Source organism: Salvelinus sp. IW2-2015, linkage group LG11 (genome assembly GCF_002910315.2).
Source record: "Salvelinus sp. IW2-2015 linkage group LG11, ASM291031v2, whole genome shotgun sequence".
NCBI classification, from domain to species: domain Eukaryota; kingdom Metazoa; phylum Chordata; class Actinopteri; order Salmoniformes; family Salmonidae; genus Salvelinus; species Salvelinus sp. IW2-2015.
In genome coordinates, this window is record NC_036851.1 from 10,444,691 (window position 1) to 10,465,138 (window position 20,448).

At 44.1% G+C, this 20,448-nt stretch overlaps 2 protein-coding genes and 1 pseudogene across 3 annotated transcripts; 2 read left to right on the forward strand and 1 right to left on the reverse strand.

The window, feature by feature from the left end:
• LOC111969769 (semaphorin-3F-like) overlaps positions 1-3,400 on the forward strand; it is an 82,385-nt pseudogene extending 78,985 nt beyond the window's left edge.
• Positions 3,401-6,595: 3,195 nt separating this feature from the next.
• On the forward strand, positions 6,596-13,758 carry LOC111969771 (guanine nucleotide-binding protein G(t) subunit alpha). Its single transcript, XM_023996024.2, has 9 exons — positions 6,596-6,901; positions 10,433-10,475; positions 10,582-10,723; positions 10,887-11,044; positions 11,355-11,483; positions 11,684-11,813; positions 12,072-12,225; positions 12,423-12,629; positions 12,836-13,758. The coding sequence occupies exons 1-8, from the start codon at positions 6,796-6,798 to the stop codon at positions 12,611-12,613; spliced, it is 1,053 nt and encodes a 350-aa protein (XP_023851792.1). The 5' UTR covers positions 6,596-6,795; the 3' UTR covers positions 12,614-12,629; positions 12,836-13,758.
• Positions 13,759-13,761: 3 nt separating this feature from the next.
• Positions 13,762-20,064, reverse strand: edem1 (ER degradation enhancer, mannosidase alpha-like 1). 2 transcript variants are annotated; one of them, XM_023996022.2, is made up of 12 exons: positions 19,451-20,064; positions 18,479-18,551; positions 18,253-18,356; positions 17,833-18,004; positions 17,375-17,558; positions 17,076-17,250; positions 16,836-16,956; positions 16,500-16,670; positions 16,334-16,407; positions 16,128-16,224; positions 15,668-15,796; positions 13,762-15,407 (listed from the first exon to the last, which is right to left on the reverse strand). In XM_023996022.2, exons 1-12 carry the CDS (start codon positions 19,912-19,914, stop codon positions 15,318-15,320), a joined length of 1,854 nt encoding a protein of 617 aa, XP_023851790.1. In that variant the 5' UTR covers positions 19,915-20,064; the 3' UTR covers positions 13,762-15,317. The 2 variants fall into 2 exon arrangements, with proteins under 2 accessions (XP_023851790.1, XP_023851789.1); XM_023996021.2 differs by having other exon boundaries at positions 15,617-15,796.
• Positions 20,065-20,448: the final 384 nt, after the last annotated feature.

A 20,448-nucleotide genomic window follows, 5' to 3' on the forward strand; every position in this document is an offset into this window, starting at 1 on the left:
GTTTGTGGGGACAAAAAAGTTGCTAAATGAGTGCAATGATAAATGAATGGCGTCTCGCTCTCCCTGCTCTTAGATCCGCTCTGAGGGCCGGACTGTGAAAACAGAGCAAGGTCTGCTGCTGCGTTCCCTCCAGTCGTCCGACAGCGGCGTCTACCAGTGCACGTCCACAGAGAAGAACTTCAAACACACGCTGGTCAAGCTGCAGCTGGTGGTCCTGTCCAGCCGCACGGTCAACAGTGTCCTGGTGGAGACGGGCAACCCGGCCCTGCCACCCCTCCAGTCCAGCGCCTGGACCCCCAGCGCGGGTCAGTACAAGGACCTGCTGACCATCCTGAGCCAGCCGGAGATGGGTCTGATCAACCAGTACTGTCAGGACTACTGGCAGCTGGGAGAGGGCAGTCCGGGGGACCCCATACTGGCCATCAGCAAGGCCCGGGGACTCAAGGAGCTGAAAGAGCAGAAGAAGCCCCGCAACCGCCGGCATCACGACGATGAGGATAAGCACGAGGACGACAAAGATGAGCACACCAACCTAGCCGAGACATGAGGCCCCTGGACTTACACCACAGGCCGCACACTAACCCCCTACACCCCGACACCCAACCCCTTGTCCCCTCCGCTCTCTCCCTCTCTGCACACCCCTCCAAAAATGGGAAAGACTTCAATTTAAAGGATTCAAAAACTGAATAATCAAAAGCAACCAGAAAGAGAAACCACTACAAATAGCAAAAATAGTAAGCAACAAACAGATTCTTCTTAACTGTTAAAAAAAAAGATACACAGTATTTATTGTAGGTTGTACATAGTAAGATTCTGTGGATTTCTTTGTACTTAAATAGAAAACAAGGCTTTTTTTTGTGAATAGGTAGATCTGTGCAAATATTATTGTTATTATGATGCTATTATTGTTGTGTCATTGTCATTGTTTATTACAAATTGTGTTATTATATGGCAAAGATCTTTATGTTCTGTCTTTTGGAGGAAGCGCAGCAAAACGTTGAAAGGACATTTGAAAGTGTAAATATCTCCAGCTGTTTGGACTCAGAAGAACGCCTTCAGAAAGGTTTTGGTATGTTGGCTCCATGTTGGGTCCATTTGACTGCTGGCAGTATGTAGTCTTTGAGGTGGGAAGAGTCAGATCACTGATGGAGTGATGACCCAGAACCTCCCCCAAAGCCATGATGGACATTTAATTCCCACAGCCAATGGACTATAAGGATGACACTTCATAGCATTTCATTGGACGCGCAGAGAGATGAGGAAATGCCCATAGGAGACTGCAGCTTTGAGTTGGTCCCACGGCCACAGAGAGACACTAGAGTGAAAGGTCTGGTGGGAAATAACGCCCTCCTCTTCCTTTGCCCGCTGAACTGACCCTGGGGTGACCCCAGATCCCCTCAACCCCAAATCACCTGTGTTCCACTCTTCTTGGGCCATGTGGTCCAATATGGCTCTCTGTCTATCCCATGTGTTACATTTACATTCATATTCCCAGTCTCCTCCAGAACTAGTTGATGTGGGCTATTTGTGTAGAGTATGTGTAAATATAACACTCAATGTTGTACTCTTGAGGCCATGATGGTTAGAATAAGCTGTTTTGGGGGGGGGGGGGGGGGTTGATTGTTGTTATGGGATTTAAATAGCATTGCCTTCTCTTTGTACACCATTGTTCAACTGAGATTAAAACGTCAAGCAGGCAGCTAAATCATTTGTGCCAATTTGATTATGCACAATTATGACAAGAGATAGAGAACTTTTTCACTTCTTGTTGAATTTGGTCCCATTCTCTTCGTTTCCAAACTAAGCCGTAAATATACTGGTTTGCATTCCAGCCATTTCCCGTTCGCCTTATGGGTTCAGTTGTTTCATAGGACATGTACTTAACATTTCTCGACTCCTCCAATCGTCCCGTGCAGTTTAATATCACAGCTCTCTTAGTAATGTACCGTTAGTCCACATTGTCTTAAATCAACTAGCGCGGCGATGATACCGCCCGCACTGATTTGTCAGTTGAGGGACTAGCATCGCGTAGGAGTGACGTCACCTGACGTACGACAACGGTTAGCCCATGTAAGTCACTAAAGCGAAAGTGCATGAAGACTGTTTCCAGAGTTCTAGTTTGACTGGTTGGAGAGGGACACCGTAGGTTTCTCTGAGCTGTTATCCAGCTCCTACAGAAGGTAAATGTTACATAACTCTCACTAAAGAATTTAAGCAACTTCTCTGATCAGCCGGTGTTGATGGCATTCTGCCTGGAAAGGTGTCACATGCCACAAATGTGTATCACGGAACGTCTCCATGTATATAGCTACAGTCACTAGAATGATCAGCTCTTGAAAACACACACCAAACTCTTTGGGACGGTGGCTTTTCATTGTGTGCATGAAATGTATAATGTCCTGTTTGTGATACTAGTTCAACAAGCTACAGTGTGTTGCTGCGGATGTCAGTGGATGTCTCTCTTGTTGCGGGAACATGGGAATAATGTCAGTGCAAGGAAAGGCAGATGGACTCATACCCTAGTGATGGAATATTCAAAACACAGGAGATATACACTGAGTGCACAAAACATTAGGAACACCTTCCTAATATTGAGTTACACCCCACCCCCTTTTGCCCTCAAAACAGCCTCAATTCATCGGGGACTGGACTCTACAAGGTGTCGAAAGCGTTCCACAGGGATGCTGGCCCATGTTGACTCCAATGCGTACCCCAGTTGTGTCAAGTTGGCTGGATGTCCTTTGGGAGGTGGACCATTTGTGCTACGCACAGGAAACTGTTGAGCGTGAAAAACCCATCAGCGTTGCAGTTCTTGACACAAACCGGTGCGCCTGGTACCTATTACCATACCCTGTTCAAAGGCACTTTTGTCTTGCCCATTCACCCTCTGAATGACACACATACACAATCCACGTCTCAATTGTATCAAGGCTTTAAAATCCTTCTTTAACCTGTCTCCTCCCCTTCATCTGCACTGATTGAAGTGGATTTAACAGGTGATATCAATAAGGGATCATAGCTTTCACCTGGATTCACCTGGTCAGTCTATGTCATGTAAAGAGCAGGTGTTCTTAATGTTTTGTCAACTCCGTGTAGACCCCTATGTCTCTTTCGCTCTCTTTCTCTCTCCCTCCCTCCTTCTCTCTCTTCCGTGCTCTCTTTCCCTCTCTCCTCTCTCTCTCTTTATCTCTCTCTCCAAAAAGGTACAATTGATTTGCATATTTTAAATATATGCATATTTGGTTATTTTTTGGTATGGGTTAATGAGGAAAAATCAGTTAATATAACATAAAGCACAGTTGATGTTATTGTAATGACTTGTGTAAATTACTCTATCCTTTCTCCTTTCTCATTGATGTTGCTGACTAAAAAAATTAAAGCTCTATATTTTATAAAAACAGATCATTTTTTTATATTCATATGGCGCATGGATATCTATATACAGTAAGGGAACATAGACAGGTTTTGGGTCTCGTACACTGGCCTTACCCCTTTTATTGTGTCAACTGAATCCTAATTGGTTTGTGCTTTGACGGTAGTGGTTCTTACAACTACCAAAACTGAGTGGTGGAGTTGAGTGAGAATGGGATGAGATATAGGGTGTCTCTCTCTCTCTCTCTCTCTCTCTCTCTCTCTCTCTCTCTCTCGTCTCTCTCTCTCCTCTCTCTCTCTCTCTCTCTCTTCTCTCTCTTCTTCTCCCTCTCTCTCTCTCTCTCTCTCTCTCTCTCTCTCTCTCTCTCTCTCTCTTCTCTCTGCTCTCTCTCTCTCTTCTCTCTCTCTCTCTTCTCTCTCTCTCCTCTCTCTCTCTCTTCTCTCTCTCCTCTCTCTCTTCCTCTCTCTTCTCTTCTCAATTCAATTCAATTCAATTCAATTCAGGGGCTTATTGGCATGGGAAACATGTGTTAACATTGCCAAAGCAAGTGAGGTAGATAATACACAAAAGTGAAATAACAATACAAATTAACAGTAAACATTACACACAGAAGGTTCAAAACAAAGAAAGACATTACAAATGTCATATTATATATATACAGTGTTGTACAATGTACAAATGGTTAAAGCACACAAGTTAAAATAAATAGCATAAATAGGTTGTATTTACAATGGTGTTTTTCTTCACTGGTTCCTTTTCTTGTGGCAACAGGTCACAAATCTTGCTGCTGTGATGGCACACTGTGGAATTTCACCAGTAGATATGGGAGTTTATCAAATTGGATTGTTTTCAAATTCTTTGTGATCTTGTAATCTGAGGGGAATATGTCTCTCTAATATGGTCATACATTGGGCAGGAGGTTAGGAAGTGCAGCTCAGTTTCCACCTCATTTTGTGGGCAGTGAGCACCTAGCCTGTCTTCTCTGAGAGCCATGTCTGCCTACGGCGGCCTTTCTCAATAGCAAGGCTATGCTCACTGAGTCTGTACATAGTCAAAGCTTTCCTTAAGTTTGGGTCAGTCACAGTGGTCAGGTATCTGCCACTGTGTACTCTCTGTTTAGGGCAAATAGCATTCTAGTTTGCTCTGTTTTTTTGTTAATTCTTTCCAATGTGTCAAGTAATTATCTTTTTGTTTCTCATGATTTGGTTGGGTCTAATTGTGCTGTTGTTCCTGGGCTCTGTGGGGTTGTGTTTGTGTTTGTGAACAGAGCCCTAGGACCAGCTTGCTTAGGGGACTCTTTCCAGGTTCATCTCTCTAGTGATGGCTTTGTATGGAAGGTTTGGGAATCGCTTCCTTTTAGGTGGTTGTAGAATTTAACGGCTCTTTTCTGGATTTGATAATTAGTGGGTACGGCCTAATTCTGCTCTGCATGCATTATTTGGTGTTCTACGTTGTACACGGAGGATATTTTTGCAAATTCTGCATGCAGAGTCTCAATTTGGTGTTTGTTCCATTTTGTGAAATCTTGGTTGGTGAGCGGACCCCAGACCTCACAACCATAAAGGGCAATGGGCTCTATGACTGATTCAAGTATTTTTAGCCAGATCCTAATTGGTATGTTGAAAATTTTCCTTTTGATGGCATAGAAATGCCCTCTTGCCTTGTCTCTCAGATCGTTCACAGCTCTGTGGAAGCTACCTGTGGTGCTGATGTTTAGGCCGAGGTATGTATAGTTTTTTGTGTGCTCTAGGCAACGGTGTCTAGATGGAATTTGTGGTCCTGGCGACTGGACCTTTTTTGAACACCATTATTTTGGTCTTACTGAGATTTACTGTCAGGGCCCAGGTCAGCAAACAGTAGACATTTGACTTCGGATTCTAGTAGGGTGAGACCGGGTGCTGCAGACTGTTCTAATGCTCGCGCCAATCATTGATATATATGTTGAAGAGGGTGGGCTTAAGCTGGCATCCTGTCTCACCCCACGACCCTGTGAGAAGAAATGTGTGTGTCTTTTGCCAATTTATTTTAACCGCACACTTGTTGTTTGTGTACATGGATTTTATAATGTCGTATGTTTTACCCCCAACACCACTTCCATCAATTTTTAGCAGGACCCTTCATGCCAAATTGAGTCGAAGGCTTTTTTGAAATCAACAAAGCATGAGAAGACTTTGCCTTTGTTTTTGTTGTTTGGTTGTCAAATTAGGGTGTTGTAGGGGTGATACAATTGGTCTGTTGTACGGTAATTTGGTAAAAAGCCAATTTGACATTTGCTCAGTACATTGTTTTCATTGAGGAAATGTACGAGTCTGCTGTTAATGATAATGCAGAGTATTTTCCCAAGGTTACTGTTGACGCATATTCCACGGTAGTTATTGGGGTCAAATTTGTCTCCACTTTTGTGGATTGGGGTGATCAGTCCTTGGTTCCAAATATTGGGGAAGATGCCAGAGCTCTCTCTCTCTCTCTTTCTCTCTCTCTCTCTCTCCCTCCCTCCCTCCGTCGCTCGGAGGACACAGTGAGGATTAGGATCTGTTGCCGTCTTCAGATTGAGGTCAATGCGATCTGTCAGGTGAGACTGTTAAACCCCCGTAAGTACCTTAGAGATCCCACCCCTCAATGGAGAAAATACAGCATCCTCAATGTGTTCCACAAGCGTGAGCTGACTATTGTATGTTGTAGAGTCCCTGTAGTCTTTTACTAAACGGTGATGTCAGCCCTGGCATGAAAGGCACAGCTGAAATACAGTGAGCCTCTAAAGCGTAGGACAGTGAACACAGCAGTAACTACCCCTGCCCTGCTTTCGACCAGACGAGTGTTTCTATAGACGATAGGAGCTATAGGCGAGCTTCTCATAAACAAGCGATAACATACATCATTGAACATGCTTCATGAACCACACTGATCAACTGTACACCTGGTTTCCTCTTTCTACCTCACCTACTACTTACTGCGGCCTCTTACTCCTCCTGGAGCACAGGCCAGTGGGTAAATTGATGTCTTTCTATCTCCCTCACTCTTGTCAAGGCAGCTGAGGACAGATAAGTACTTGAGCCGATGTGCATCTTCCGCTGAGCACAGCAAAGTCCCCCTAAACCTCAACCTAAAAAAGGTTAGGTCACTCCTACGCCCATGTACCCCCCGGCCCTCCCTCTCCCTTTCCCCCTGCCCCAGGAGTCTCCTGTCCTTGTGCCCCATTGGCCATCGCTGATCAGGTGGACAGAGGATGCCCCAAATCTTCCCTAAGACTCGAAAACACTCCACCATTCGCCTCTCCCGCGTTCCTTAGAAGCAGTTGACGTGCCAGCTGCGTATTTGACGGCGCCAGTCGGCCCTCTAGACGATCAGCTAGGACCCTTTTTCCTGTTTTTTCCCCCGTCGTTTGGTTTTGAGCACTACAGGGCCGAAGCCGGCGTGTGAGGATGGGGGCCGGAGCGAGTGCAGAGGACAAGCACTCCAAAGAGCTGGAGAAGAAACTCAAGGAGGATGCAGAGAAGGACGCCAGGACAGTCAAGCTGCTGCTGCTGGGTAACATCTGCATGTCTGGTCCTCTTGCCCTGTGCTCTGGGGAATGGCCTGGGTTGAGGGTGTTCTATGGGGTGTCTCATCATAACCTGGTATCCTCCAGACTATACACAAAATGACGTCTAGAAGGCCCTATATGACTGTCCAGTGATTGGCTTGTATCTTATCTGGTCAAAGGTCTATTGTTTCCATAGCATATGTAATAGAAATGTGAACATTTTGTGAAAAGCAACCTTGTGACCCTAAGCGTATAATCCTATGTTTATATTGATGAGTAGACTATACTATGGATGGGGATAGAGATTGTTTTTTCCTCTGTCGTTTAGCTTTGACAGAGAAGATAATGTCCATAGTATTTTTTATTTTATTTATTATGGATCCCCATTAGCTGCTGCCTTCCTGGGGTCCAGCAAAATTAAGACAGTTTATACAATTTTAAAAACATTACAATACATTCACAGATTTCACAACACACTGTGTGCCCTCAAGCCCCTATACCACCACTACCACATACCCACGGTACAAGATCCATGTGTACGTGTGTGCATAGTGCGTATGTTTATCGTGTGTGTGTATGCATGTGGCTGTGCCTATGTTTGTGTTGCTTCACAGTCCCCGCTGTTCCATAAGGTGTTTTTTTATGTTTTTAAATCAAATTTTACTGCTTGCTTGAGTTACTGTAGTACTGTACGCCTTCCATGGTCTGTTTTGGACTTGAGGACTGTGACGAGACATCTTGTGACATGTCTTGTGGGGTACACATGGGTGTCCGAGCTGTGCACCAATAGTTCAAGCAGACAGCTCGGTGCATTCAACATGTCAATACCTCTCATAAATACAAGTAGTGATGAAGTCAATCTCTCCTCCACCTTGAGCCAGGAGAGATTGACATACAAATTATTAATATTAGCTCTCTGTGTACATCCAAGGGCCAGCCGTGCTGCCCTGTTCTGAGCCAATTGCAATTTTCCTAAGTCCGGTGGGGTTGAATAATTCAGATGTGTAGACAGAGACAATGTTATCTTGGCTCTTGGTATTATATCATTCATCGTTAATCACCCAGTTAATCACCCAGTCTGGTCTCATAGACTAGACGTAACATAGTAAATGCAAATCCGGGCACACTCAAATTAGTATGATAAGTTACGTTTGGTATGGTTACATAAGACAGATGGTTAAGGCAAAAAAGAAAGTAAGCTGGTTGGCCGGGGTGGACGGGTGGGCGTATAATGCGAACGTCCAGCAATCCAAATGTTGCGATTTCAAATCTCATCATGTATAACTTTAGCAACTTTTCAACTACTTACTACTTTTTAGCTACTTTGCAACTGTTAGCTAACTCTTCCACTAACCCTAACCTTAACCCTTTTAGCTTACCATTCCCCTAACCTTAACCCTTTAACCTAACTCCTAAACTTAACCCTAACCCATAGCCTAGCTAATGTTAGCAAGCTAGCTAACATTAGCTACCTAGCCACCTAGCTAGAATTTGTAATATATCATATGTTTTGCAAATTTGTAAGATATTATACGAATAGTCATTCTTAATATATCATACTAAATGGGTAATGGACATTCACAAATTAATATACACAATACGAAGCGTAACAAATCATAATAAATGGAGTGTCTCGGATTTACACACAGAATAATAAGAAATGCTCTGAGACCAAGTTGGTTCTAAGAATGGTGTCCAAGTTGGATTATAGTTTAAACTTTACCAGCCTTGCAAATGCTGTTTTCATTGAAGAGATAATTACACAAATCATTTTTCATGATTTTGTCTTTATTGGGGATGAATCAAGGGAAACGTCAACGATATTAGGATTACTATGCCAAATACATTTACCCTCTTGTAGACATTTGCTAAAATAATTGTCTGAAACTCCTGATATTCAGAGGCACTACTTTTTGCATCAGCAACATTGGTGAGACTAAGCATCGGTCTCTATGTGAAGGCCAGAGGCTGTAGCTTATCCACCCCTGGCTGTCACACTACTGTTCTAAACACTCTGGTAATTAATCACCTCAATCTCCCGGTAATCCTAAAACAACAACTGTTGCATTACAGAAGGTTTAACCTCACACTACTGCACACACACATGCCCTACAGCCTAATTACCCCAAGGCAAACCTATCATAGCTCTACTGACGCCAACGTCCACCCTCAACATAACACCCTGCACCAATACTTCATGAACTAAGGCCTAGATTCAATCAGATCTAGTGTTAACCTGCGATAGCAAAAACCCTCAAAGTTGATATTTCGTCGGTGTCGGAGGTGGAACTGCATTGGAGCCGTCAAACCGGGGAGCAGCTGCTCTTGCGATCATTGACACGAAGACACACCAGCCCCACTCTCGTTAGAAGTTCAGAACGAGAAAGTGGAGACCCATACAGAAGTAATGATGCTCAACTTACAAAATCGTTCAGAACGAAGTAACGAGGATTTCTATTGAAGGACCTAAAGGAAGAGAGGGTGAGAGAGAGGCAGTGGGAGGGAGCACTTTCATGTCATCAGAAACTTGATTAGGGCCACAACATGGATTGTAAATCCCTGAGGTGTAGTAGCAAGTGGAACACATGCAGATTCCAGGTGGTGCTGCTGACATAACAGCATTCAGCATGTATAGTACTCTGCGCTCAGTTATCACATTGACACTGTCCCCGAGGGGCCTCCACAACTCATATAAACTCTAATAGAAAGTAAAGTAGTGAGTGTTTCTCACTGGCCCTGCAATCAATCAATCAAATTTCTTTTATAAACCCCTTTTTATGGAAGCAGTTGTCATAAAGTGCTTTACAGAGACTCGGCCTTAAACCCAAAAGAGCATGCAATGCAGATGCAGAAGCACAGTTGCTAGGAAAAACCTAGGAACCTAGGAACCTAGGAAGAAAACTAGAGACGAGTCAGGCCATGAGGGGTGGCCAGTCCTCTTCTGGCTGTACCGAGTGGAGATTTAAAGAGAACATGTGGCCATTAAGGCCTGATCATTTTTCAAGACGTTGAAACGTTCATAGATGACCGGCAGGGACAAATAATAACCATGATGGCTATAGAGGGCGTAGCAGGAGAGTGAGTCATACTGTATCTCCGTGACAATAAAGTTCTTCCTGCCATCAGCTTTGGAGGGGCTTAGGAGAGGAGTAATGAGCTTGGTGCCCTTGTGTGGATCATCTGTGGGTCAGGGCACACACCGATTCAACAGAGGGGACCATAACAGGGCAGGAAAGAAAATGTAGGGAATAGTAGGAGAGGAAAATAAAGGGGAAAAGTGAAATGGAAGAAGGGAGTACACTTTGGGACCTGTCACTCCAGGTCTGTAATCCAGGTCTAAAATAGTTTAACACTGCAGCCCAGTGGTCATCTTTGGTATTGTAAATGTGAATCCTGCTTCCTACATACAGACTGATCTACACACTCCCAAAACCTCACCATGCAGTAGATCACGGTCTGCCATTTCTATATACATACCTGAGATCTAAATAATTGTACTGCGTGTCACTAAACCTTTTCCCCCCACTTGTGTATAGGTGCTGGAGAATCAGGAAAGAGCACAATCGTCAAACAGATGAAGTGAGTCTGGTGACACTATTGTACCAAGTGCAATATCATAAAACATATTGGTGTCTCAAAGATCGAATGTCAACTTTATTTGTGGCTGCTTGTCTTCTCGCAACAGGATTATCCATCAAGATGGTTACTCTCTTGAAGAGTCTATGGAGTTTGTCACCATCATCTACAGCAATACCCTTCAGTCCATCATGGCGATTGTAAAGGGCATGACTCAACTCAACATCGGCTACGGTGACACCGCTCAGCAGGTAGCTACTGTACACTGACTGTCTACAGTACACTATTCAGACAGGTGGATTATATAACATACCCAAGCCAGACATCAGATTGTTTGGGATATGACATAAAATCCTTTGGCAAACTGAGTATAGTGAGCATGATGTGTGTTTTTGTGCTTGTGTGTGTCTGTAGGACGATTCCAGGAAGCTCATGCACCTGGCAGACACCATTGAGGAGGGTTCCATGCCCAAAGAGCTGTCTGACATCATCATCCGGCTGTGGAAGGACACTGGTATCCAGGCATGCTACGACAGGGCCTCCGAGTACCAGCTTAACGACTCCGCTGGATAGTAGGTTTACTCTCCTGGACTGGACCAACCCCATCCCTGTTCCCTTTCCCCCATCCCTATGAAACCATTACCATCATATCCACATAGTTTACAAAGGGCTGGTTTCCAAGACTAAAAAGCTCTTTCAAATTGAGAATCTCCATTGAGAATGCTTTTTAGTCCAGGGCCTGCCTCTGTATCTGGGAAACTAGCCCTAAGAGCTTTGGACCTCTTGCTAGACATTTATATAGAGAAATCGTTAATCCTATATTAGTGTGTTGATGAACCAGACAAAGGAAGGAGGTTGTTCCTCTCTCTGTGTCCCACCTAGCTATCTGAATGACTTGGAGAGGCTGGTCCAGCCTGGATACATCCCCACTGAGCAGGACATGTTGCGATCAAGAGTAAAGACCACTGGTATCATAGAGACCCAGTTCGGCTTAAAAGACCTCAACTTCAGGTGAGGCTAGAAATACAACGAAGTCTGCATTAATCCCCATTGATCAGAATCCCCAAAACACTGAAAAGCAACATTTCTCTTAAGTAATCCAATGAGCTCAGATGACAATAACATTTTAATAACATATTAATAACATTGTAATAACATTGGCGAGCAACACAATGACATCTGCAAGCGCTCCCTCTCGCTCTCTCCTGCAGGATGTTTGACGTGGGCGGCCAGCGCTCAGAGAGGAAGAAATGGATCCACTGCTTTGAGGGTGTGACCTGTATTATCTTCATCGCTGCTCTGAGCGCCTACGACATGGTGCTGGTGGAGGATGACGAAGTGGTGAGATACATTATCGTCACATTATAGACGCTAGATTGAAGGAGTCACTGTTGGACGAAGTGAAGAGACGTCACGATCAAAGAGGGTAGATTGAGGTAGTCACTGTGGCACTGTAGTAGTAGTAGTAGTGTCGTGGTCAAATTAGCTTTTGTGAGCCCTCGGACAGATGAATTGCAGAGAAATGTGTTTCATAAGCGTGTTTCATGCATGCAAACCATTTGTCCCTCTTTTTTTGAATGTGGCTCTCTCCTCATGAAGAACCGAATGCACGAGAGTCTCCACCTGTTCAACAGTATCTGCAACCACCGCTACTTTATTGCCACCTCCATCGTACTCTTCCTCAACAAGAAAGACGTCTTCACCGAGAAGATCAAGAAGGCTCACCTCAGCATGTGCTTCCCCGACTACGACGGTGGGCTCACAACAGCAGATCTGTCACTCTGGCCTATTCTCTTTGGAACACACTTTATTTTGATGTTAGAGCAATGTCAGAGCTTAACTATTGCATACTGTGTTTGTCACCATACCCTAAGACAGCTCTGATTTCTGTTGAGTCTTTTGACAATATTGTAAGTATTATTTCCCTGAATGTTGTTGGATCCCCTGTAGGCCCCAACACCTATGAGGATGCTGGTAACTACATCAAGCTTCAATTCCTGGACCTGAACTTGCGGCGAGATATCAAGGAGGTCTACTCACACATGACCTGTGCCACAGACACAGAGAACGTCAAGTTTGTGTTCGACGCCGTGACTGACATCATCATCAAAGAAAACCTAAAGAGTTGCGGTCTCTTCTAAGAGGCACGCCGTATAGGTGAGTGGAACTCTTCTGGCCGAGACTATGATACTGAGAGATTGTCTGCCTCTGAGATGGTACTCTGCCCATTGAATCACAGAGCCCCGTAGTTAACTATAGTTTACCCGGAAGATAGCTCACTACGAATTAGCACGTCATTTCTCTGTCACTCACCCAATGGCACACGCCGTCTGTGATTTCCACTAAACACTCCTCTGTTTCAGGGTGTTGGTTTTACCCCCTGAATCCCATCTCCTTCCCCTTTCAAACTGCGGGCAACAATCTCCTCAAGAAGACCGGACGAAGGAGACCAACACATCGACTGTCTCTGGAAGCTGCCATTCACAAATATGATACTACACACACACTGACATGAATTCATACAGGCAAACGCAGCATCATAACCAAAGACATTTCAGTGCATGTGAGACCTGGAAAATAGGTGTACTGTCAAAGTAAGAGGATCTATACTGTACAGATTTATGTTATAAGTCAATCATAGTCAAGCTATCATCCTTTGCTGAATGTCTTGAATAGCAACTCCTTTTCATTGCAGTGCTATGCAACCTGTAGTTGATACATCGGCGCCAGTCAGCAGAAAGCGCTTCTTCTTCCCCCAGACAGTACATTTGAATAGGTGTAAGGCAATGTATCATCTCTATGCTCCAGTAACTGGCATATAAAGCCATAAGAGATGGACACGAGATGGCCTCATCACCTGCAGACGTATTTCAACTTGTGTTACAATAAGTTACGAAACCCATTCATCAGCAAAAATGGGTTGTATGTGTAGAACAGATATTGAGCTGTATGTATAGTGGGCATAATATGAAAGACCTCAAGCTACAGGAGAGGACCAATGACATGAAATCGGACCAACTCATTCTTATATGTCAAACATCACAGATTTGTAAAGTTGAGGGTAACTTGTATCTCGAACTATTTCACTGATGTAGTAAAGATGCAGTATTTTTATGGATGTAGCTTGGTCACAAACTCATTTGAATACCTTGTAGGTCTTTGGGCCACATTCTGTACAGAAGTAAAACGTTGAATGAAATGTTAATGTGAAATCAGAAATTAAGTTAAAGCTTCTGTAGAAAACTAACCTCTGAACTAATTACTAAATAAATTCACCTCAATATTGTCATGTTCTGTACTTTGCATTTATTTCAGACTATTTTTAAAGGAGATTTCTGACATGAAGAGAAAACCATTCTTACAACTTGGTCTGAATCGTATTGTAGAGGAGAAAATCGTTAGTTAAAATTCATGACGGCCTAAGAGAAGAATGGTTAAGTCCTGATTAGTTGATCAAAAGACCAAAATAACTGAGAAGGTTCGAAGACAATGGAGGCAAAACAAGATGTCAAGAAGATCATCTTTAACAAAAACCACCAAGAGTTCACTCCCAGAAAAGAAACATGACATTTGTCAATCCCTGAGTTTCCTCTCCACATACAGGTACTTGAGATATTCTGCTAGCAGCATTAAGGGATGGTTATCGATGGGAAGGACCATTTGCTTCCACATACACATACTGTATAACTACGTACTAAAACTTTGGATATAGAGCTAAGCTAACAGGAATGTGAACAAAGCAGTACAACCTGCATACTCAACAGAAAATATATCCGCATGAGTGTCTGACATGACATAGCCCTTTCTTGAATAGGAATACTATGAATAGAAATGTATCATTATTGTTCAATGGAGACATGCCACTCTTACACAGCAATCTTAAAAACATGACACACTTTATGGCTTTGTTCAAACGATACAGGTATGACAGACTGACCTGGCTATGTGCCATGATCCGTGTCATTAATATTGTACTAAAGAGGAATGACTTCCAACAAACAAAACGGTCTCAGAATGGAATAACCTATTTCACTGCATCAAGTCAAGTCTGTATTAATAATGAACCAAAAAGCCCAAGGCACTGTTGTCCATGTGATTGTRTAGTATCTCTATCTCACTGTCATGGCACATAAAATGACATGCATACATCTGCCTATTGCAAGGGCCATCGCATGATAGTCAGAGATGCATATCTCACACACTCACCTCACAAACGTAATATTACCGAATGAATAAAAGAGAAAAGCTGGATGACTCCGAAGCGGAGGCCTCTGAAAACATAAGAACTGTGACATTCCAAGAGGCCTTTGGAAATCCCAAGCAGTGAGGCACTAGTCACCCTGTGTAGTGCGATCTATTTTTGAGTAATGCACTTGAACTACAAACCTGTATCTGGATGGCACTGTTCCCACAACCCAAAAATATTTCACAGATCAGCTGTATGTTCAGAACACCTAGCTACAGACCCACACCCAAACACTAAATCCCTCATTGCTTCGTTCATTTATTCCTGAAGCAAAAAATCCCAGTCGTACTGGCACCAACCCCGACGAGTCACACTCAAAACATWTTTTTTTTTAAGTCTCCTTTAAAAAAGAAATGTCTCCCTCTGTACACTAAGTGATGCATATTATAAAACAATAACGCAAAATAAAAAATAAAAGGTGTTCTAGAGAGTTGGTATTGTCCACCTTGGTCCTGAGCAGCAGAAGAGTTCGGAGTGGGGGGTGAGGTGAGACGATAAGGGTCTATTCCCCTCTGTCCTCTTCACACAACAAGCTGTGCCTGAGTGAGTCTACAGACTGGGGACCCGTTCACACCAGTGTCCTCCTCTCCTCCAAGAGCTCAAAACAGTCCCACCATATGATCGATCTGTCTCATGTACACACTCTTCAGAGGTAGAGAATACCTCCGCTCCTCAGGGATCCGGTCACACTGAAGAGAGGAAGCAGAGGAGAGCGGAAGATTTGTACAGAAAAAAATATTATACACAAGTAACCTATCAGCAATCTTACTCCGCATATTTCACATATTTTAGCATAAAAGAAATGTACGTCATTCATTACTGTATATTTTAAACTGCTGTACTTGATCCTGCAGGCAGTGTCATAGTAATATGTATTTATATATCAGAGGGTCATTACGTTGCTATTGTTAGAGAAAGGCCCGTTGGAAGTTTCCTGATCTGTTACCACCTTCTCACAGGGGGACAGGTCGTTCCACTGCTTCTCCCGAAAACGCTTGTCGATAGGCACCACATGGCCCTCCGTGGTGAAGATGTACTTGTTCTCGGATTTGTGCAAGGGGTTGTCATCATCAAACAGCTGGAAGGAGAGGGTCATAGGATTAACTAGAAGGAAAGTCAGGTTATATTAGCTTAGAAAAGCCCATTCCAGTTTCTGACCAACAGGGCAAGAGACAGAACAGGTACACATACCAGGTAAAGGTATTTTCAGACAGTACAGGTAGATACCAGGTATTTTCAGACAGTACAGGTACATACCAGGTATTGGTATTTTCAGACAGTACAGGTACACATACCAGGTAAAGGTATTTTCAGACAGTACAGGTACACATACCAGGTAAAGGTATTTTCAGACAGTACAGGTACACATACCCGGTAAAGGTATTTTCAGACAGTACAGGTACACATACCAGGTAAAGGTATTTGCAGGTCTCGCTGAGGAAGAAGCTCTCCATGCGATCCTCTTTGGACTTGTCCACCACGTGGTGGAGAGTGGCATACCCACACCTGCCAAATACACACATCCGTTTAGGGAACCCAGGTGTGACGTCAAGTCAGTAGAACGAGACATCCTAAAACACTCTCAAGTTGTCTTTTTCCAAGATCCGACTCATACCTGACTTTGGCATTTTTTTCTAGGCTCTCTAGGATATCCATTCCAACGTGCAAATAGAAAGGATTCTTGGTTGCCTGGGAGGGGAAATGAAATAGCTCACTCAAAGCAGCTCATAACATTAAAACAGACAAACATTGTGTTTCAAATGAATGTGAAGCACTGGTACCTGGTACAGGAGATAGGTGGACTCCACCAGTTCTGGCCTCAGGGGGTAGAAGAGCACGTCAGGTGCCTGTAGCTGCCAGTTGTACCTCTCCGGCAGGGCCCCGAAGCGCTTCCAGATGGCGTAGTAGAATGCATGCAGGCAAATGGCCTCCTCCACATCCCCATTCAACACCTGACGTGTACAACACAAGGTCAGAGATCAACACAGGGAAAACGTCATCATCACAAACAGTAATAACACTGTCAGGATGAACATACAACATTTATTGGGACAATGTTGGCTGAGGACATATGCAGGGCTGCGCAGCTCCCCATTCCCAGAGAGAGAGGTGTCTACCAGGAGGCCGGGGAAGAAGGCCTGCAGGGAGTCGATCCAGGTGTTCATGATCTGGCCGTTGAACATGTTCACATTGACGTAGAGTGGAGGGTCCCCTTCTCCTTCGTTACATGACTCCCTCCTGCAGGTCAACAGGGGAGAAGGTTCTCAGACGACATCATCATACACATTACCAATATACCAACACACACACAGACACACACAGAGAGACCATCAAGTCAATTCAAGCACAGGACTGACCCTCTTCTCAGGTGGTTCTGGATGCTCTCATAAGAAGCTTGGAACATCCGGTAGTCCTCTTTCTCTCCAAACAGGATGTACGACTTGAGCAGGTACTCGTAGAACGAGTCCATCCCTGCTCCCAGGCCACTCTGCTTGCTAACCCACTGTCCCGTTTGGATGTTCACCACGTTCCCTGAGAGTTAAAAGAGAAGAGGTAACCATTTGACGTGCAACAAGAAGGGAAAGACGCTGCTACGCATAAGCAAACATCTACATACAAACATAGACTACACCCCAAAAAATGGACCTCTACTCACCTAGCAAGCCCGTCTCATTGCTCCTCAGTTTCCACAAGGCTCGGACAGCCCGTCTGGCCACCCACTCGAACGTGGAGTCTCCAATCAGACGGCTGAGAATGCCAAACTCCACCAGCAGGGAGCCAGCCCCTGCTGTGCAAGTCTCATTGATGCTGTCTGGAGGGACACCACTCTTCAGGTTCACCTGAGGAAAGGAAGTGACAGGGCGATCCAGTCACTGAAGAACATTACAGTCATTTCAATAGGGCATAGTTGTACTCGTAATATATTGTAAACAACAGGTGAAGTAAATGTCAATGAGACATACTGTAGTGGATCTCTGTGGTTGAATAATGGTCTTAGGATCTCCCTCCACCCCTGTTTGACATTTCCCCCCGGGTACGAAACCAAGACTGTCAAATCGCTATGAACCCAGGCAATATCAGGTCATTAACTACGCAGCTCTCCTCTCCTCTTACCCTGGGGTAGGGAATGCCTGTGCTGGTGTTCTCGAAGGCTGGCAGCAGGCGTACTGCCAGGTCGTGGGCCAGGTGCAGTAGCTCATTGTCATAGTCCACCAGGCCCACGTTGCCGAAGGGATGCTTGGGGTCAGTCAGGAGGATGTGAGCAGAGATCAAGCTACCCAGGATCCTGGAGGGACAAAGAATGAACAAATTAAACAATACTTCATCAATACCTCATCTACAATCATTGTATGATTGTACACAATTGTACTCTACAATTGTGAAGACAACGAAATGCTCTTTGTGGTTTACTGAAACGTTGGCGGAAACTCCGCCGTGGTTGTAAATCGGTTTGCGCCATCTTTACATCTGTAACTTGACCCTAAGCTAATGAAACAAAGTTCAGTCACTATCTGAAAGAAATGACATGTATACCTGATGTTAGCCTCAAACACCTGCACAGTGGAGTCCTTGTCGAAAGAGACTGTGTCTATCACCAACTTCACCGCTCTGTGAAACTCTGACACATTCCCCAGGACCTGGAATGAGAAACATTATCAGGATCATTAAAAAGACCCTTGACAGTAAACTGTTTTAGCAATACCATTCCTCTAAAAGCCCACAAAAAAATAAAACAGGAATACAGAATAAGGCTGCTTACCAGTAAAGTGTCAAGGGTGTCAATGAGTGTCAGGGAATAGTTTCCCAAAACATCATTGATGTTGATGTTTGACCTGAAAAAACAGCAATGAAAAACAGGCTTGACAATAACCGAGGGCATGTATATGTAGGCTATATTGCAAGCACCAAGTTATTAATAACGGGATCACATTCAACTTGATCACACGTGGAACAAGTTAAATGGATTGACCGTTTCAGCTTGAGAGAAATTAAGTTTTGTCCAGCTGTGCCTTTTGTTATCAGATTTTAAAGAATGTCAAGGTGAAAAGGCTAAACGTTGTGGTATATGGTCTCACATACACACATCTGAAGGCTGTTTTAGCCAATCAGCACCCAGTATCCAAACTACCCGGTATATAAAGGCAATAATAAACTGGGTGGATCACGCCCTGACTGGCTGACAGCTGTGGTATATCAGACCGTATACCACACCTATGACAAAACATGTATTTTTACTGCTCTAATTATGTTGGTAACAGTTTATAATAGCAATAAGGTACCTCTGAGGTGTGTGGTATATGTCCAATATACCACAGCTAAGGGCTGTATCCGGGCCCCCCGCTTTGCGYCGTGCATAAGAACATCCCTTAGCCATATTGCTTAAATAGAACCCTTGCCTGGTCTCCCGGCAAATAGAACCCCCAGCCTTACTGTAACTATATTTATTTAGATATTTACATAACTTTAACCAGATCTGTTAGCAAGTCCTGCATGACAGACCGATGCAAATTACACTAACCACAGACAGTTACCAGACATCAGTCAGAATGGAAATGTTGAACGGACAGTGGACACACCTTTCAGCTAGTAAAACAGGGTAGTCTACCAACCTATAACATCAATCAATCCAGCAAATTATCGTGCACACACATACCCGTAGCCTAATAATCAATTTCACGTGAGTGTTACCAGATTGGTTCTAGGCCTAGCTATCGGGCTATAGATGACTCACGGGTTGAGAACGTCAGGCCCTCTCCCTTGACAGTCAATGGGATTCAGCTCATCCTCAGGAAAGGCATATTTCATGTAGTTGTCATATCCAAAGTAGAACATGTCTTTGGCCATGCCTTTCATCTTTAACTTGAGTGTGTCCGGGAAGGAGCTATATCTCCTGTCATACTCGTCCCTGTCCCCCTCAAAGAGGCTAAGGTAAGACTTCTTAGGTGAGTCCTCTTTACTGGCACAAGAGGTTCTGCATTGTGCGTCTCCATGGCCGTGTATTCGTTGAGACCAGGAATTGGCCTTTGCGGATTCCCCATCATCTTGCTTAAAAAGTTCTATTTTGTGCAAATTGAAATTGAAATTAAGGGGGAAGTTGAACCCCCAGCTAGGTCCCAGCCCAAACGCTAGCCATAGCAGACAACTGACAGTGAGTCTGAGCACGACGAGAGCAACCACTATTGACCTCCATTGCATATTTGCCCTGGATCGGTCTTAAAAACCATAGTTCAATTTGACAATCCTTTGATGAATAGATGGCTGAATTGTCTTCTGTGTATTGCTTACAAGCCACCTAGGCAGCCTGGCTGACTAATTCGACAGCGCACCACACTCTTCCTGTCAACAAAACCAGCCCCTCCCCGGTTCCCCGGTGTGATTGGAGCTCCAGTCATATCGTCATCAAGAGGGGGGCGGCGCGTTTCAGCAATTGGCTACCATGCATGTCAGTTTTGCTGTATGTCAAGCGATATAACTTTAGAGCCAATAGAAAATAGCCACAAGCATGAAAAAGTAGTGGGGGCAGAGACAGGCGGTGTCAGAAAATAACATTCGACCAGAAAATCACATCAGCATACTTTGCATTATTTAGTCAGAACAAATGACATCAAATAGTTTTTTGTTTTTACTATCTGACATTTGTTTGTGCATCTGTTTGAGTTACAATCATAGCCTACCAGTCATCTGAGATTCTTGGTACAAGTATTAGTCCAATGATGAGTGTAGACTAAA